General features: G+C 40.9%; 1 protein-coding gene across 6 annotated transcripts in view; it reads right to left on the reverse strand.

Annotated features, from left to right (window-relative positions):
- The window catches only part of bsna (bassoon presynaptic cytomatrix protein a), a 121894-nt gene that overhangs the window by 57602 nt on the left and 43568 nt on the right, over positions 1-20724 (reverse strand). For all 6 annotated transcript variants that reach the window (XM_049017189.1, XM_049017186.1, XM_049017184.1 and 3 more), the window contains one exon: positions 17653-18996. In XM_049017189.1, the coding sequence (XP_048873146.1) occupies positions 17653-18996 (1344 nt within the window). The remainder of the gene's footprint in view (positions 1-17652; positions 18997-20724) is intronic.

Here is a 20724-nt window from a genome sequence, read left to right on the forward strand (position 1 = left end):
TTTTATATCAGAGGTACTGCCAAGCTGTGAACGAGCACTATAAAAAGACATCACACAGCAGAATGGATAGAAATGGCACACATGATTCAGTGAGCATGTGCAGTAAATCCGGTAGCTTCCGTAAATAGCTTACAAAATGTAACAGAAATTTAACAAATCAAACCAATATATAATTGAAAAACCAATACTGACTTTATAGCGATACAGCCCTCTGACTGGCAGATTAACAGTTCCTTTAAATTATCACCCTGTTTTTTTGGGAAATAATCAAACATTCCGCTCAGTCGTTACTAAAAACTCTAAGAATTCGAGAAGTGAATTCTTAATGAAGATTACTCTACTCCACGCAGGCTACATCAGTCAGGGTTTATTTTTACTCTGCTTGCAATGTATTTCACAATTAGTTGCTGATCAGGGGGTGCCACAGGGGGTTTAATTAATTTTGCCAAGACTTGCTGCGTGTACTTGCCCGAGGAGTCCCGAATTCCCCGCTGTTCCTCTGTGGTACTATCTGACGCTGAGTGTGCGCAGATGTGTTCTCACATGAGCACCATTGTGATCTGCTTTGGGGAGACGTGTGTGTGTGTGTCTGTGTCTTTATTATAATAATTAGTTTTTTTTGTGTTTGTGGGTCTTGGACATATCTGGTGCACTGGAGGGTTAGGGTAGTCTGGGGTAATCATGTGGTAAGATTATAGACAAACGAGAAAAGCCACAGGAAGCAAACCAGCTGATTAAGGTCAAGATCAGGTCTCTCATCCGCTCTAGGATGTTTTCATGGCCAGCAAGGCAGACTCATTTTAGCTGTAAATAATATTTCAGTTTATTATTCAACCACATGCATTATTAGCACTTAGTTATTCATTATCTATAGATGTTTATGCCTCCTTTTCAGTATTTATGTTAAAATCTTTTAATTTTACATTTAGATGAACCAAAGCATTTAATTTGTATTTAATCACCATAATTACATAAGTTTGACAAAAGAAATGTTTGGTAAAACTTTATATGATATGTCATGTCTATAAAAATCTATGAACACATTCATAGCATAATTAACAGTTCTGAATGCTTTATGGAGCTCTCACCTATAATGCTCTAAAGATACCTTCATGATGCATTATAATAGTCGGTATAAGCATTATGGATGCATTGGACTGCATTATAAAGGTATCTATAATGCATTATAGATCAGAGCTTCATAAAGCAGTCATAATGCATAATAAACATGGCTGTAATGTGTTATACCTTTTTAAAAATATTTATAGCCATGTTTATAATGCTTTATGAATGCATTATTATTTATGTCTGAGTTTATAAATTACTAAAAACATGGCCTTAATTAAGGGTTACCCTTAATTTTTATACTGGCCAATATAATGCATTATGAAGGTATCTATAGTGCATTATAGATGAGAGCTTCATTGAGAGCTTATGAAGTATTATAATCAACACTATGATGCCTTATGACTGTCAATAGAAGATGCTGTAATGCTTTATTAATTCTAATTATACTGACCATTATAATGCATTATAGAGGTATTTATAGTGCATTACAGATGACAGCTTTAAGTGTTACCAATTTTTTTGTTTCGTGTGTAGCTGTTTCATAGTTCTTGCAATAGTTCTTGCAAAAGTTAGCATTGTAGCTTATTCACATTAAAGGATGACATTTGCTTCAGAGAGCTGCAGGCCACTGTATATGGCTTTCTTTTTGAAAAGCAAAGTAACCTAAAATCTAGGTCACCAATTGTATTAACGGTTTATAAACTGAAAGTTCAGAACAGAGGGCTCAATATTTATGAGTTCAGGGCAGGCAGCTGCATTCAGCTGCATTCAGGTCAATTTGCAATGCTGTGAATTACAAGCAGATGGATCAAACCAGGCTTCTCAGTGCACCTACAGTGCAGAACTGAAATGCTGTAACAGCAGGCAGCAAGTTGCAGGCTGGGCACGGGGGTATGTGGCTTATGCTTTTGACAGCAGTGACAGGCTTTTTACTGAGAGCACTGACATTGATGGCTATCTGTTAGAACTGGTCTCACTGGCAGTCATGCGATCTGGATGCGGAAACCCCACACATCGCACATAGCTGCACGAGAGCATGTGAGACCCACGTGACACGGCAGGAACACACCATAAGGAGGAGTAAAAGCTGAGGTATGTAATTTGGGTACGGAGAGCAAACATCCAGACCAAGATTTTGTTCCAACCAACCAGATGCGTACTCTGTGGCTGTGACTCTTTATACTCAACTGCTTGGTTGAAACAAAATCTTGGTCTGGATTTGTACTTTCTGGACCTGAACTATCCACCTCTGAGTAAAAGTGAAAGGGGAAACAGAGCTGATGCTGGGCTATTAGAGCATCAGGGCTGACAGCACATGTTCTGCATATGCGCTTAGGCACCAAGAGAGAGTAAGTACAAGTGGTGTGAAACATGGATGTCATGAAAGGCGTTTGTCACCTGCCTTCGCCCCATCCCAGAATGCCCATGCCCTTGTTCCAGTTCACAACACTCCCTGTTTCTATTATTATACTATTATACTATATATTATTTATTATTATAATAATAAATAAGGCATCTTGAAAAAATGTTTCACTTAAATATGCATATGTAGCCTTACCTTTGATGGGATCCAGTCTTCCCAGGTTCAATAAAGGACAGCAGCTATAATAGTCTCTAAAAAGAACACCCCCCCACACACAACCACACACACACAATAGTGCACCAAATGATTGATTTCCAAAAGAAAAATTAACTTTCTATTAATTAAGTAAAACAGCAAGAACGAGTACAGTTTTCAACTGTTTAACTGGTTAACTCAGTTTATTGGACCCAATAAAATGGTAAGACTTTCTCCTCCCACTTCCCTACGGCTCAGCTTTGACGCAGACCAAAGGCAGAATCCTGATAATGATGGCAGGGGGGCGGGTGTTCCCCGCCAGTTAACTTTGCCTCAGTTAATTTTGCATGATCATGAGTGATCACTCACCAAAATTAGCTCCTCTCATCAAAATTTGCACGATCGTCAGGATTAAAAATGGGCATTCAGGATTAGGGATCAGTATTATGTTGTATTTTTATATTCAAATATTCATAAAAGTAAACATGCACATATTCAATTAACCGCTAAAGTGCAAAAAAAAAATGTTAATAAAAGTGTTTCAAAATTAGTCTGCGCACATGTTATCTGGCACATAGAGAGGTTAACATGATGTTAACAAAATGTATTTATTTAATATTTTAAACAAATATACATCCACGGTTTGGTACAAACCTTGGTTTGGTGCAACTGATTTAATGCAACTTTGGTACAGCAGGGAAAACAGAATTCATTTTTAAATCACTTATTATTAAAACTGCAAACACAATTAAGAACACTTGTAAACCAAACAAAAGGTAATGTGCCTGCATAACAGAATCTAAGAGATGCTCATGTGCACACTGTAAAAATATGTACAAAATAAATGAGTTGGTGAATGAGTGAGTGAACGAGAGACTTGTACCTCAGTCATGATAAAAATACATGATGTACTGGTGTAGTACATATATAGCTTACATGTGCAGCAATTTCCATATGCTGCAACTGGATTTTAGCTATGCAACATTTTCACAATTTAAAATGAATTACCAAGGCTTGTTAGTGCTTGGACTCTTTAGTTGACCATGTGATGAGCTGTTAGGTTTGTGTTATTAACAAACCTGAATAACTAAACCTATTTTATGCAAACAGAAAGTGACACTGCAAGAGTAGGTGAATGAATCAGAAAGAATGTTTTAGGTGAACCGAATAAAATGAATTGTTTCCCTAAAAAAGAGGCATTTCGCACAGCCTTACCAGATATATTTTATGCAAAGGGGAGGTACCTCTGAACGAGTTGCTGAACAATTTGGAAGTGAACTGTGCCCCAAAAAAGAGCCAACCCTTACGGAGCAGTACATGTCACATATGTGTACTGTTACAGCCCTAATCCACCCGAACATAAACGTATTTAACCAAAGTACATTTTAAAAGTGCTTAATGTCAATATGGATTAAGACAACCCTCATACAAAAGAAAGACCACGTGCCTCAATGAATTATAAAACAAATCTATTAAATAAACAAAATGTGTTCATTCTATTTACTATTGGTGGTATAATAACAGAAAAAAGTAATCTGCACACTATTCGGTTATCCTTTACGAAGAGTAACCCTTTGCAATCAGTTTTGATATTTTTTCTGCTCTGACCATATTATACTTTCAAGGTGCACTTGTAAATGCAGTTATAGCCAGTGGCTTGCAGTGATCAGGTGATCTGAGCATTTTTGCCAAATATTTTTGACTCATATGACTGAACACGGTACTGGTTGTACTGTGGAAGGGAAGTTCTTGCACACAACAATGCTGTTGCTTTCTGTTTCAAAATGCTGCCAAATCTGACTTTTTCAATGACATTGGAAAGTCCTTCTGACTTCCCGCCATGTGACATAAATAGAATATCCTGATGGTAAGTTCAGTATATTTGAATAATGTTGTCCCCACCGTTTACTGTCTATTTGACTATCCATATTCATCCTACTCAGGATGTGAAACATGTGCATGCAGTAAAACCTCGGATTGCGAGCATAATTCGTTAAGGAAACATGCTCGTAATCCAAAGCATTTGTATATCGAAATGAATTTTCCCATTAAAAATAATGGAAACTCAGATGATTCGTTCCACAACCCAAAAATATTCATATAAAAGTGATTAATACAAAATATAAAGTAAAAATACATAAAAACAAATTAACCTGCACTTTACCTTTGAAAAGAATTGTAAATGGTGTGAGGGAGACGAGAGAGAGGAGAAGAGGAGAGTTATTTTATAGGATGACTTTCACTATAACTAACAGAATCACTGCTATCTGTCGGCTCACTGGAATCTTTTTTTGTGTCACTGTAACAAGGAACCTATCCTGCTTTTGCCTCCTTTTTGATTTCGTGGAAATGTGGACATCGCATTGTCCTTAAACAGATTCATCGTTCGCACTGCTACACCCTTATTCGGGTGGTGCTTTTCTACTAAATTTTGACTATACGAGCGAAGTACGCCGACTGAGACCATGTTTCGGAAACAATTATCCACTATCCAGCAGCGAGAGAGAGAGAGAAGAACCATCGGCTCAGTTGTGATCACGTGATGCTCGGCAGACAAAGCGTATACGTAATGCTCGTATTGCAAGACCTTGCTCGTTTATCAAGTTAAAATTTATTTTTAAATTTTGCAACAAAAACTGAACAAAAACTGAAATCAGCTTGAAAGAGTATCTCTTGTTATTACACTAAGGGAATGTCTGCCAAGTGCAAAATAAATAAATAAACAAACAGATAAGCAAACAAACTTAGGGTACGTATTTAAATTATGCAAGACATACTAACCTTGGTAACGCATACTTACATGAAATAATTAGTCCAATCACAAAATGCCCATCATTGACAAACAGATGCTACCATTGCACTGTCCAAGTTCTCGAGCATGAAAAGCTATTTATTACAACTGAAAGAAGAGGGGCCCAAGCAGTACTTTACTAACCAGGGAGCAGATCTGAAGACCTTGGATGAAGCATCAGTGCCGCTTGGACAGGCTAAGGAAATCCGCAGCACTCTAGAATAATGGAGCTTTTCCATTTATGTGGTTGACACTGCTCTTCTCACACGGTCACTTAGCATTTCTACGTGGCCGTATAGCCAGAGGCTGCTTCCTCACTAACGCTAAATTTCTGTTTTGTGTATTTTTCCCTGTGGTGTCTGACATGATGCAAACAACAGAAAACAGTCAAACCCCTGCAAGTGGTCACTGCTGTCAGGATCCAGTGCTTCCATCAGGACGATGTTTAAATGTGTAACCACTCGGATCCCATCAGAAACACATTTTATGGAAAGAGAGGGGCAACTGGTGTGGATTAGCAAGCCAAGCTATTATCTGACACAGCAGGGAGCAATGCCTTTGTCAGCTAAGGCCAATCTGTCTCTTATAAAGCTAAACAATCTCATCACCGAGATGGAACATTGTGATAATATTATCTCTGGTGAGTACTTCACTTAAAGCCAGCAAATAACCACAAATCGCAACCAAACAGCTGTCAACTGGAGGAAATGGAAGTGCATTTTTCAGCACAATACTAATTACTGCAGCAGAAATCTAAAAACCTTCTAAATATTGCTAAATATTTAAAAAGGCAGGATTTGTGGACAGGGATAGGCTCCGGACCCCCCGCGACCCAGAAGGATAAGCGGTTTGGAAAATGGATGGATGGATGGATTTGTGGAATTGGGATTCTTATCATTCATTTCATGCATTCATACATCAGTAATACAGTTTTCTTTTGGTGTCACAAGTAATGAGGATCTCCTTTAAAAATGACCTGTAAATTGTATTGGCACTGTTTCAGTTAAACAATGTTGAATTTTAATGTCTTTTAGTAAGTCTTGCAAGAATGAAGATAGGGTATTCACATTCAGATTTTCAAAATTTCAGTTTTTGTTTCACTACCCAATTATGAATGCAAAGTCATGATACGTCTTTGGTTTTCGAAATCTATACTTTTCGCCAGGATTCTCTGGAGAAAAAGGAATGTGTTCCAAAAAAACATCAGTACTGTACAGATTCATCTGTTTAACGGCGAAAATAAGATCTGGAAAGTGCTTAATTTCTCATCGCTATCCCTGGGGCTGCGTGTCAGCGTGATTAACCAGCCATTTTGTCAGTGGTGTTTGCAGCCCTGGAGTTGAGCTGTGGAACTAGCTGCTTGGGGTCCTCGGTGGCCCATTTATGACTGAGCCTGGGCCTCCTGTGGAGGAGCTGGTCAGAATCCAGACATTTCATCAGGCTAGTGGCCACTTCTGACAGCTTGGTTCCCTTAGAAGCTGATGCACTCAGGCGTGGAAAGACAGCCTCCGTTCAGCAGTAATCGGGCCTGAGCACTCTGGATCAACACACCAGCGAAGACAGGCGATGAGGTTAGGGGCACCTCGGCTTAAATACAGCTGTTTTGGTGTCTCGCACCAAACATCTGGGCATGGTCAGATAAGCCTAATCAGAGTGAAAACGATGAGCAGACTCTACTGGAGTTTGGAGCAGGGGGAACATCTGAATGAAAATGGCAGGGAGAGCCTCATACATGGTATAAAGTATAAACTGCCACCTGTCTCTGAAGTTGTACTACTCCAACCCCCCCCGCAACGGCACTCCCCTGTGGGCATGATGCTCTTGATCCTGCCAGCACCGAACATCCTACAGTATTCACTCGAGCTGGACTGGCTTGGCTTGCCGCCAGCTTACCATGACTGTGGACTTCTATGTCCACGGCTAAACCAGCACAAGTCAGACAATGTGGGAGCTATCAGAACTGGGGCAGTGCTGTAGTGATGGTCCTAACAGCACAAACCCACCAAATGTGGAAATCTTGTGCCAGACATCTGTTCTGTACTGAGTAAAAGACTTTAAATTTAATGTAAACAGAATAGATAGGACATTGGTTTAGAGATGCAAATGGAGCACTCTGATGATTAGGGATGAAATTTAAACCACGGTAAAAAATCTAGACGGTTAGTATTACCGATTCAAACCCTAATTATCATTAAAACCATGGCAACCGCTACCACGCTTTGAAAAACTCATGCTAAATACTATCCAGCATCAACCATGCGAGCTACAGTCTCCCAGATGCAAGTGCAGGGATGCAGCATGCAATATGGATTTTATGTGCCAATGAAAACATGGCAGTGAAGGCAGTGAAGGCAGTGGCAGCGCTCTGGCGCATTTCATATTGTTTTCACAGTTTACATAATAATTAATAACATTTATTATTTTTATGTTCATTCGATCAAAGAGCACATAGTGCTGCTAATTATTCTTTTGGTTATCAATATAAAACTTGGTGAAATGATTTTAGTTCGTGTATCAGTACTTTTTCAGTATTTTCAACACATTTTAACAATACCACGATAATCCTGATAACCATGATCCTTTTGGTCACTATAATTGTAATATAAAATTTTCATACCATTTAATCTCTACTGGTGATACACACACAGCCACAGGGGAACCATGAGGCAGGACACTGCCACTGCAGAACATAAGATACTGAGCTGCTCAATCTGCAAGCAGACACAAGAAACAGTGAGCGAAAGCAATGGAAAAATTAGACACCCATCAGATAGGAAATTGTGCAGGATAAGCTGAATTCTTCATATGACTACTGTTGACTATTTGTGGGATGAATTAGTAAAACCAGACCACTTCTTTTACTAGGAACACTAACACTAGGAACATTAAAATAAAAAGAATTCCTGATTCACTTCAATGTTTTGGTATACGAGTCAATCTGGCCCAAGCAAGTGACACAGCACGTTTACGTAGGGCTGGGCGATATGGACCAAAAATCATATCTCAATATTTTTAGCTGAACAGCGATATACGATATATATCTCGATATTTTTCCCATAACGTAATAACAAATAGACAGTTCCAAGTCAGAGCCAAGTGTCACACAGACACTTTTATTAACAGACTATTATTAACAAGTGCATGAAAAAATGGCTCAAAAATAAACTACTGGCATATATTATTTCACCAACCAGCTCTTCTTTGCTAGCTTTCTCCCTGTCTGTCTCTGTCTCTGTCTCTGTGTTGTTCCTGCCTGCAGGTCCAACAGAGTTGAATTGCAGTCCATAAGAAGGCATTAGTGCAATCTGACCCTTCTCGGACTTGTGTGTGAAGGAGAGGGATGGATTATGTTTGGAGAGGGAGAGGGGCAGGGTGCAGTTGTGCAAGAGACAGACGGAGAGGAGAAATAGGCGAATTGGCAGTGTTCTGACATTTCATACCTATGGACAAATCCCACCTTTGGGTACTGTGCAAGCATGCAACACCCCTTTTCTCGTGCCTGAAAAACCCCCCATCAATCTATTCTACCTTCGGCTGTAATTACCGCTGAGTTTTGTGTAATCTTATTTGTGCATTTTTCAACGTTCATACATTTTTAAAATTTTATTAACTACATTTATCACACTTCGCCGTCAGACATATGTCAAATTACCTGACCTGAGTTCCGTAGGCTATATAATGTATCGCTCACATATTTATGACAGCGCATCCTTATAAAGTATTTTAGTCTGCCGAAATTGGCTACCCAAGTATTTTATAAAGGCAAGATGCTCTGATAAAGCTCTGATTTCTTGATTTTTTTTTTTATTAGTTCTTTTTGGACCACCACCCGCTTTCAGTTTCAGTCCATAAAAATTATGGTAGCATTAATCGGTAGGGTAACACCGTTTAATAGATATGTCTGTTGAAATGTGCTACGGTAGGACAAATTCACAGAACAGGGACCTTACAAGTTTAATTTTAAAGCAACATAAACTATATAGATATAAACAATATTAACTCATCCTATATCTTGTATGAAAATATATTGATATAGCTTAAAAACTCAAAATATCACCCAGTCCTACATTTATACTTGTACTGTAGGTCCTTCAATCAAAGGAGTTACACAACACCAATTCCAGGATATGGTTATTATAGCAATGAACCCAAAAAAAAAGCAATATTGCATGAACACTCACAGTTCTCTAATGTCAGTCTGGATAATGGAATTAGAGTGCATTATTAAGAGTGCAAAAAGCAATGGATGTCGTTTAGCAAAAAGCATTTTTTTACAACCTTAATTGCAACCAAGATGTTCTTGGACTTACAGTAAAATAACAATCGACACAGATAGGTTACGGTGCAATCATTTCTGCGACCCTGCCCAAGAGAAACGGTGAGAAGGGTGGCAGATAGATGTGAAAAACACTGAATGTCTCACCTTGAGTTTTCAGTATCAAAGACCTCACCGCACTGCATCCATTAACCTGCCTACTCCCTGGCAGAAGTAATAAAAAATACACCAAACAAAATGCTTCACTGTGCTGAACTCATCTTGTGAAAAATGTATATTTGTTTTTTTCGCAACTCGTTCGGTTTTGTTCCTCTGAAGCAGACATCAGAAAAGCCAAGTGTCAGTCTCTGCTAGCATGGTGTCACAATTTAAATGTTAACCCCTACCCAGCCCTAACCTTAACCATAAGTAACCAAACAAAAGACAAGACTTTTGGCATTTTTACTTTTTTGACTGCATTCACAGATCTTTACTCGTATATCAAAGCAAACTTTCCCATTAGAAATAATGGAAACTCAGATAATTCATTCCACAACCCAAAAATATTCATATAAAAATTATTAATACAAAATATTAAGTAAAAATACATAAAAAAATAACCTGCACTTTACCTTTGAAAAGAATCGTGGATGGTGTGAGGGAGACGAGAGCAAGGAAAAGAGGAGGGTTATTTTGTAGGACGACTTTCACTATAACTAACGGAATCACTGCTATCTGTTGGCTCTTTGGAATCTTTTTCTTTTTGCGCGATTTTAACAAGGAACCTATCCATTGACAGCTGCTTATGCCACCTTTTTGATTTCACGGAAATGTGAACATTGTATTGTCATTAAACAGATTCATCGTTTGCACTGCTACACCCTTGTTCGGGTGGTGCTTTTCTACAAAATTATACGAGTGAGGCACACCGATTGAGACCGATCATGGAAAACGATTACCCACAATCCTGCAGCGAGAGAGAGAGAAGAACCATCGGCTCAGTTGTGATTACGTGACGCTCGGCAGACAAAGCGTATACATAATACTCGAATTGCAAGACCTTGCTCGTTTATCAAGTTAAAATTTATTTTAAAATTTCGCTCATCTTACAAAACACTCGCAAATCAAGTTACTCGCAATCCGAGGTTTGACTGTACTTGTATATGGAAAGATGACAATAAAGTTCACCTTGACTTTGAGATTCTATCTCTACGGCCAATCCAAAATTGGACCTCTTCTTATGGTAGAGTGGAATTCAATATTCAAAGCAGTATTGTACCAGAAGTATAGAAAGAATTGTAATGTTAATATCTGGTTTCAGTCTTGTCTCTTGTTTAAATAGGCAGTCATTCAATGAGAAATTCTTGACAGACAAACATTACCATCCGCTGCACCAATCCAGCCATTACTCAAGAAAGCTCCCCTTTGTTATACAAACTATTACTATTGTCTCTACCCTGTCATTCTCCTTCTCTCCATTGGTCTTTCCTGTCATATTAAATCTAGAAATGGAGAAATTACTCTACAATTTTTCTGCAAGCAGGGTAGCAGTATTGTAAGGTAATGGATGTAGCAAATTATGAGACTTTTCATCACGTCTCCCATTCACAGGTAAAGAATTTGCTGAACCGGTTTAGCATTTGCACTGCTGACCTTGACAGGCAGACAATACTATGCATTAAAAGGTCATTTCATTACTTCTGTGCCAAAGCCCGCCAGTCCCATTAGAAGGAGTGACACCATCTTGGTCACAGAACACAGGGGTTCTGTTAGGGTCTGTGCATGTGAATTGAATATTTAATGCTCGAATAATGTACAGGTCACCTGCTTTGTCATCCCTGCATCCCGGTGTTAAACGACACGAGTCAACGCTGCAGGTATTTTGAATAGATAGCAGAAAAAAATCAACACTAAGGAAGCCTAAGGGATTTTTTTTTTCTTTAAGGAAATTAAACGTCAAGGTGAAGAGACAACCGCTTTGTGGGAGTGCCTGCAGAACTTACTATGCTTCCTTAAAAGAACATTTTGGCTGTGTAATGTGACTCTCATTGCCATCCCACCCAAAGCCAAACATTACATGTGCTTTGCTTAACAATCCTACACTGTACTTCGTTTGGTAAAGTCAGATAGCGGGCACAAGTTTCAAGATAGAATGGAGATGAGCAGAGATGAGATGCCACCTAAGGAAGACCCTATGCCAACCCGCCCCTCAGAGAGAAAAACGCTGACAGAGGTTAATGCAAGGCTCCCTTCTGCAGAGGATATAGAGAACTCAGCTGTCACTGCAGCAACTCTCTGGTCTTTGCTTTACATATTTTAGCCCAGACTATTTATAACATGTTATAACAGTGAATTACTGATAACTCTTTTTCAGTCTCTGCCGTGTTTTCAGAAGTTTGTCTGTTCCAGAATAGCCAAGTCCCCATCGCTCAGTTGCCGTTAAGATAAGAACTAATGTCTCTTCACTGCAGATACGAACTGAGATGGCTGCTTGCCTGTTTGGACAGATATTTGTTAAACTTTGCGTTGCAGAACAATGAGTTCTTTGGCTTTCTTACTAAATAATTAATCCTACCACGAATTGTCAGTTTACAGTTTCTTTGCTAGTTTTTGTTGGATGTTTATCATGGAAAGGACTATTTCAAGAATAACTTTCCCTGTGGACACTGTCAATCTACTACATTCACTGCTTTTTACAGTGTTCAAATTTTAAAAGAAATAATAATAAATACCTTAATAATTTTTTAAATAAATGTCTGCAAAGTAAAAAAAAGCGTTATTTCTATTATATAACTTAAGAAGATGCGTATTCTCCTTGTGTATTAAGTTCTCAGAACTTAATCTTTTTAAAATGTCTCATCACTGGACCTCCAAAAATAAAAAATAAACCAAGGTCCTCTCTGTGCAGTTATTCCCCCAAAAAAGTAGAAGACAGGGAGAAGGGTCTTCCCAGGGGTCTTGCTCACAAGCAGGACTCTCACAGCACTGTCCCATTCGCCCCTCTGTATTAATTACAATTGTCGGGATTTTCCCTGGTTTGACTGGCCATTGCTGCCCCTTGAACATGGCTTATCAGGATAATGGAAGGGAGACTGAGCAGCCACCCGGCTAACGGGAACCCTACTGAGAATCGGCAGCAGTGAATTACCTCAGCAGCTGAAAGGTTAATGCAATTAATTACAGGAAAGGAGGGAGTTCCCTGTTGGGATGAAGTGGCAGAGGAAAGTCAAAGCCACTTGAAGAAGGATAAAGGTCAAATAGCTGGGATGTTCAGTGTTTACAGTCACTGATGGCATCTTCACTGTGGAGCATGGCCACAGTGAACAAGCGAGGCTGAAGCAGACGTCTCACGCATGCAACTATCACCAGCTAGTGAGCTGTGCATCTCCCACGGATTTTTGTCGCATCATATGCATGTGATTTTATATAAAGCTTCATGCATAAGATATACAGCATGAAAAGTGAGAAAAAAAAGTGATGTTGGAGCATCTGCGCTTGTGGTGCGTGTGATGGAGGGTGTCTGCCTTTTACAGTTTAAAGCCAGACAGCACTTTGTGGCTGTTTAATTTATGGCATGGTAAGGGCAGAGTTACATGGCACCTGTTACAGGGCAAGCACTTAGCAAGAAATCTTCTCTATCGTGTCAACTCAAGAATTTTAATAAAAAAAGGAACACCTGACAACGCAAAAAGGGACATATGGATACAAAAGTCTACGACAGAAGTACTGAAAGAAAATTGAAGGAACAAGGTACACTTTCACAATTAACTTTCACTCAAATCAACTTACAATTTTTCCTAATTACAGTACTGGATGTATTACTGGAGTAATGCAATTTAAGTACCTTGATCATTTCCTCCTCAAGATTTGTACTAGCAAATGTAAAAGCCTTGATCCTTAACCAGCATGACGTGCTGCCAGTGAAGGAGCACTTCACTGTCAGGTGAGAGTAATGACCAGAGCATAATGAATGGTGTGGCAGCTGATAGTGGCACAGTGAAGTCCTGACTGAAGAGGCAGGCTGATTTCCCCCAAAGCTAAGCCAGGTTCTCACCACAGCTTCCTTGGTCTCACACTCCCTCGCACTCTCTCACCCACTTCTCACATCCTTCTGTCTTGTGTGTGGGGAATCTGCAAACAGCTTTATATTTATCTCTTCATGCCCACGGGTGTCATGTAGATACACGTCCATCATATTTTGCATCTTCTGAACACTTATTAAAGTATACAGCCAGGAATGTGTTTCCCCTTCCCATCCCTTGTTTCTTTTTCTGACAAATTTATCAACGTTTTATTAATCTAATGTTGTTCATTTGTATGTACATTGTTGTACATAGATAGATGCATATGAAAATAAATGTTTCTACTAAACAGAGTAGTCTCTGTACCATCACAGATGTAAAGGAAAGGTGAGGAACCAGTATATGGACCCACTGCAAGTCACTGCACGAACCAGCAACACTGCACTGATTCATAATCTGCTGTGTAGTTAACAAGTAATTAGGTAAAATGATGACCTCTCGGGTGTTCGTGTCTCGATGGTTTATGCCAGTATAGCCCATGTACTTCTCTGTTTGCCATCCAGTTGGATCCAAGACTGGGACAGCAGATAACACCATCAGTCATCAGATACCGATTGAACACATAATGTCTGATTGATCGTTACTTAACCATCCAAGACTCTCAGATATTCAATATATAAACTGGCAATTTAGTACATGAAAATTATCTACAGAGAGCTGGGTTTTATTAGCATTGGATTACTGATTCAAGGAAGAATGTTTTTTCTATTTTCTCATTTTTCTGCACTGCAGAATATAATGTGATTGTTCAATTAAAATAAGATTAACACAGTGATATTCACAAGCTTCAGGCCACCTGAAACTACTTTGCAGTCTCATATTATTGCCGCTGCGTACAAAATGTTAATTTGACAATTGTTTTAGCCTTGTTTATGTATTAAACGAAATGTTGTGCTTCAGCACATATTAACGTTAACTGAAAAACTTCTTCCACAATGTCAAACCACCGCTTTGCTGGACTTTTTAGAACTGCATTTGCATTTTTGTATTTTCTTAGTTTGACTGGAAACAACTGCAGAAAATGCTCAGCTCCGATGTACATTTTGACAAAGTGCAGCGCACAGCAGTAAATGAAGTATTACACAATGTGCAGCTCCTATTGATCTCCGATTCAGATCATGAGGCTGGGGTCTGTGATCAGCATACTCTACTAACGGGCAGGAAACGGAGGCACGAATCCCAGCGCCCTGCTCATCTCGGTCTCGCCGTATGAGATGAGCTTCTTCTTGAGTGTAGAAGCTGTCCTCCCAAAGCCATTTTGGAGGCCAGGAGAGAACCTGACCCTTAATGGCTGGGCTTTTGAAAGACCCCTTTTAAGCTCTGGACTGAAACAAGCTTGCATAAAGTCTCCAAAGAGTCTATATACACCATTGTAAATATACATTCAAGTGCTATTACATACCAATTGCATTTTATAAGGGTTTTACAATTTTCAAATGAGACATTTTATTTGTTATTGGATGTTAAGAAATTTAAATAAGCATATTCAGTAAATGTAAGACTATGGTGGAATATGGTGATGGAAATAATATTATTTAGCTACCACAGCAGGAAAAGAAAGAAGATGAGACCTTTCCAGACTCACCTGTTACAGATAAGCTTTTCACCTGCCCCATATTGGAGAAGCTCAATGTATGTTGCCCCATAGGCAATACCTACAGCATCGTGACTAGTTCACTTGTTTTAAACGTCGTACACAAAATTAAGCTGACTGTACTTGTTAATACTTTTGCAGGAAAAGTCTGAAGGATAAGCTGGATCCCTCTGTAGCTGGTTATATGCAGCCCATTACACCGTTCATACAGGTGTGAGAGACATCAATATAGGGCATTGGTATTCTGGTATCATTTCCAGTACAGCATGGTTTCTATAATAACTGGTAAAAGCAAAGCATAAAACATGAATGACTCAGGTGCATGTCGAAAGAGTTTGTATTGGAAGAAACAGGGCCTTTAAAATCAAATACTGACCCAGAGCACAGTGTATGAAAAGGGGAGCGCAGTTTTGCCCACAGAAAATGTATGGGCTACACCGAGGTCTCTGAAACCATCGTGAAGAGACATTACAGCCTATTAAATCCTTAATGAGATAGAACTGGGAGGCTGAAAAGAACCATCAGAAAACAGGCATCCAAGTGAGGCAGAAAATCAGTGGAGAATATAAAACGTCAAGCATACAGGGAAAAGTACTAATGTTAATGTTCATTTTTAAACAGCATCCAAATTCTAAGCCAGTTTTTCACTCCTCTAATGTGAAATGCCGTCTCCCCCCTCCCACTGTCACTGTACACTGTACACCTGTCTACGTGTAGCTGAATAGCTATGATATACACACAGACAAACATACATATATATATCATAGCTATTTTATGCAGATATGTACACACACATTACCATAATCTCACTGGAAATGCATCATCAATTGATTGGCTGGCTTTGTGGTATGACTAACAGCTCCTTGCACAACTCACTGGGTTCATGAAAGGCTGCTATTACTGTCAGCATTCAATTTGACTTGATTTGGATAATTGTACCACTTTACAAAAGTTTGAGTGTAAAAATCTTAATTACAGACTATTTCAAATGCCATAATTTTCCCGTCTGTATGTGATGGGCAAAGAGTTACCTATTTCAAACTCCAAAGTTTCAACATTTTACTTCAGATTCACACCCAGCTATACACCATGCAGTAAAAGGGCATATAAATTTCGGTAGTGAGAGAAAATATGCTTACTGCAGAAGAGGAGGAAAACAATTATGAGGGTGTTTTGGTGGTGCCACTCTGTTCCTGTGGTAACTCTATACTCAGCTGTAAAGTTCCTCAGAGATCTAGGCACTGTGAAACTACCCTGATCCTGAGGGTCATTGCTACCACTGATGCATAAGTCAGAAAGTCATGCCAAGTGTCATGGAAATCAAAAAACAGTGCTGATAATAATTAATTCACGTATATGTTCTGTGTATTCTTACTTGATATCCACCCCTTCAGAAACCCACTATTCAGATCAAGATATACTGTAAGAGGCTATCCAGAGTGCTTATTTTAAGGGAAGATGTCTATTTGTCTGAAGTGTATCTCTCTCTGATTCTCCCAGCCGACTGCTCAGTATATTACACACAAACAGCAGCAAACAGAGTAAACATGCATGCTATAAAAAGCATAAAACATGAAAATGCACAGTGGACATCTTGTCAGCCGCTAAGCACTCTCATCTCAGTTCCTTCTATTTCAGTCATCATCACGTCCTTAGGGCCTTCGATTTATTACCTTGAGATTGGCATCAAGCAATTCCAGCCACAATTTATTTCTGCCATGCACTATATTTCAACACCTTTGTTTTGAAAACGACACAGTTTGTGGAGGGACGCTTCTGAACACAAAATAGATTCAGCCCACATGATTCACAGCTGTAATGGTTCTGCCTTTTGACCAAGGGTCCTTGAACATCCCTTTGCAGAACGGAAATAGATTTAAACAATTGAAAAAATAATTAATCGTACGCTGCAATTTATTCCAATCCAAACCGCAGCACAAAACCCTATTGAGTTCAATTGCTGAGAGTAAGGGAGCGCACAACAAAATCTATGCATAACGAGAGCAGAACTCATGCTGTTGGTGATGGATCAAGGTAAAAAAGGATGAAAAGAGGAAAGAGAAATATATCAGAGACCACATACTCTCCAGAGCCACTTGTTGGCTCTTGGGCACCAGCAACATTACGGATGCCTCCTTTCCTCGCCCTAAAGTTCGGTTCCTCAGTTTCAGTCCTGGATGGCCAGAATCCAACACAGATTGCAGGTTTCTTGGTAATTAATTAATTAAAGTGCAAATAGTTTGAGAAAACCTGTGTTGGATTCTGGTCTAAAGTGTCACAGACATAGTCACAAGCCTGCCTTACCTCTACCAGGTCCGGCGTAGGGTTGAAACCACACAAGTTGCAGACCTGTGTGTGGCACTGTGTGCAGGAATTATAGTTGGGAGGGAGTCCACTGCCGATGTTCAGCTCGGTCTTACACAATGGGCAGTTGACTTTGGGCTTCTCTGGCTCCTTGGCCTTGGGTGGCATCTCCTGATGAGCTTTCTGCTGCTGCTGCTTCTGAGGACTCTGCTGGTGTATCGCCTGCTGGGGCAGTTTCTGCGGGCTCTGCTGATGAGGTACTTTCTGTAGAGTCTGCTGCTGGGGCAGTTTCTGGGGGCTTGGCTGAGGGGGCAATGGCTGGTGGGGCAGTTTCTGTGGGGTCTGCTGCTGGGGCAGTTTCTGTGGGGTCTGCTGCTGGGGCAGTTTCTGTGGAGTCTGTTGCTGGGGCAATGGCTGGTGGGGCAGTTTCTGTGGGGTCTGCTGCTGAGACAATGGCTGCTGGGGCAGTTTCTGTGGGGTCTGCTGCTGAGACAATGGCTGCTGGGGCAGTTTCTGTGGGGTCTGCTGCTGAGGCAATGGCTGCTGGGGCAGTTTCTGGGGGCTCGAGTGCTGGGGCAATGGTTGCTGGGGCAGTTTCTGTGGGGTCTGCTGTTGCAGGAGCTTTTGGGGGCTCGGGTGCTGGCTGACTGGTTGTAACTGAGGGATCTTGCCAGAAGCGGCCCCAGCCATGGCTGCAGGGTCTTGGGTCTTGCTGGCGTCACTGAAGACAACCTTATGAGGTGCCCTGACGGGAGACTTCTGGGACGGGACCGTTTGGGTGGGGTCCACAGACATTAGGGTGCTGGCCTGGTTCAGAAGGGATGCTCCAAAGCCAAAGAGCTTGCCAGTCAGACCATCTTGCTGGGACTCCTGGGATGACCCCGGCTGCCGGGCTGGGGAGCTCCCTGCACTGCGGATCTGGCTCGGTCGAGACGTCTGCGGTTGGTGCATGGGGGAGGAGCGAGACAGATCAGGTTGTGAAGGTGCTTTAGCCATTCCTGGCATTGAACCTGTCCCAGACTGTGGGCCACGGCTCGCGGGGTCATGCCTGGCCTGGGCTAGAGTCTGAGTGGCTGGCCCACGTGGAGAATACGGGTCAGATCTCATGCTATGGGGACCCGGCCCCCCTTGAGGTCCAGGCTGAGGGACGGGAGTCTGGCCTGGTTGCTTTGGCAAGGCTGGAGAAGCCTGGGTTTGGGGTTTGGGCTGGGCTTGAGGCATAGGGTCTGGTTTGGTTTGGTGAGAAGGAGAGTGGATCTGCTGCTGGCTCTTGGAGCGTGGAGTAGTCATGTCCATCCCCAAAGCTCGCTGCATCTGGCAGTTCAAGCAGAGCCATTCTTGGACCTAAAGATAAACCAAAAATGAACAGGGTTACTGCCACAAAGATCATTTTATACAAGATGCAAACATACACTTAAGCTTTGTGTGTGAAGAGATCAACTGACTTCAGAGTTATATTTCCTCATCTCCTCAGTTCCTTTCTGTTATTCAAATATTTCCTTTGTTTTTCATCGTCTCCCTTATTCCAGTTTTAGGCATCATTGTATGCCTGTAACATGCATCACCTATTTGTAGAAAGAGAAGTTGTCTTAAGGTTATCTTAATGCTCCAGTTTATGTTTTAAACAACACTGTCAAAGTACAGCGTGGCACTGAAGGTAGAAACGTTCCCCAGTTGTTACTGCATTCAAAAAGTGAAGTGAAGTCACACTGCATTCCCCCAGGAGCCAGCCCCCACATGAGTACGTATACATTTATATATTGTCACGACACCACCACCAGTAGCTGGAAACATCCGTCGCTCAGGCAAAGAGACAGGTGGCTCCAGCTGGCTCACGTTTGGAAAGGCTCCCTCAGGGGCACCTTGGCAAGTGTCTGGCTACCCTCTCCAGCCCCGCAGTAGATCTGCAATGCCCTAACGGACACAAACAAAGCTGAGCCCTGACCTGTCGCACCATTCACTCTACCGCAGTTTTAGCAGCCAACCGACACACATTCTCTAATACAGTGTATCCCAATCTGGTCCTTTGGGACCTGGTAAGTCTGGTAAGACTGTCTGGCAGGGAACTGGGAGGAAGGAAAAATGTGGACTGGCTGCAGGTGCCCAAGGACCAGGCTGGGTTGTGTCTTCCTGCAGTCTACCATAGCATACGCTAAGGGCACCTTAAGCCCCGCGCTCTAATGTCCATGCAGATATGAAAATAAGAAAAAGCCTTATTTTAGTAGAGCTGACTAGCGATGTAAGAATTGGGTGTGCATAACATGCAATGTTGTATTAATATTGCACATTGCCCAGTCCTACTACGGCCATTTTTCAAATTCAGTACAAAATATCCCACCTCGTGCTGTGATGTCATTCAGCGCCGGTACCAGGTATTACAACAGTAGAAAACAAACACCTTGAAGAACCACACTTTCGGTACTTTCTCGAAGTACACCCCAACCTGGGGTGGATACAGAGTTGGGTGATGAGTAAAATGAGCTTAATAGCATTTATAAGCAGAATCCTCATTTGACAATTGGTCCTCCCAATACTGAGATCAGCCTGTCTGTCCACCAAAATGCACGCCGCAGCCATGACAGAGATCAGGTGCCCAGATCAGCCTGTCTGTCCACCAGAATGCACGCTGCAGCCATGGCAGAGATCAGGTGCCCAGATCAGACCTGTCTATAGCCAAGGGGCTCAGGCTCCTTAACATTGTCCACTGAGCAGCTTTAATCATGCTGAGGATTTACATGTCAGTCAACTGCCAACTGCGGACTGCATGACTCTCAGAGTCAAACTGGAACTGCAAACCAATCGATAAGGAGGAGGTTCATCTCCTGGCACCAAAGCAAAAGAAATTCTCTCCACAGACCTGACTCAGCCTTTACTGGATGACTTAGTCATAAATTTAGTTATTTAAAATATAATTAATCTCTAACAAAAGGTTTGTCTTCATTTATGTTTATGTATTAAGTAGAACTTTTTTATTAGCTGTCAAATGTTATTTCTTGGTGTCACTCTGAACTGGATGAGTGCATAGATAATGGATGGATGGATAGATGGATGGATGGATGGATGGATGGTTAT

Source organism: Brienomyrus brachyistius, chromosome 6 (genome assembly GCF_023856365.1).
Source record: "Brienomyrus brachyistius isolate T26 chromosome 6, BBRACH_0.4, whole genome shotgun sequence".
Lineage (NCBI taxonomy): Eukaryota > Metazoa > Chordata > Actinopteri > Osteoglossiformes > Mormyridae > Brienomyrus > Brienomyrus brachyistius.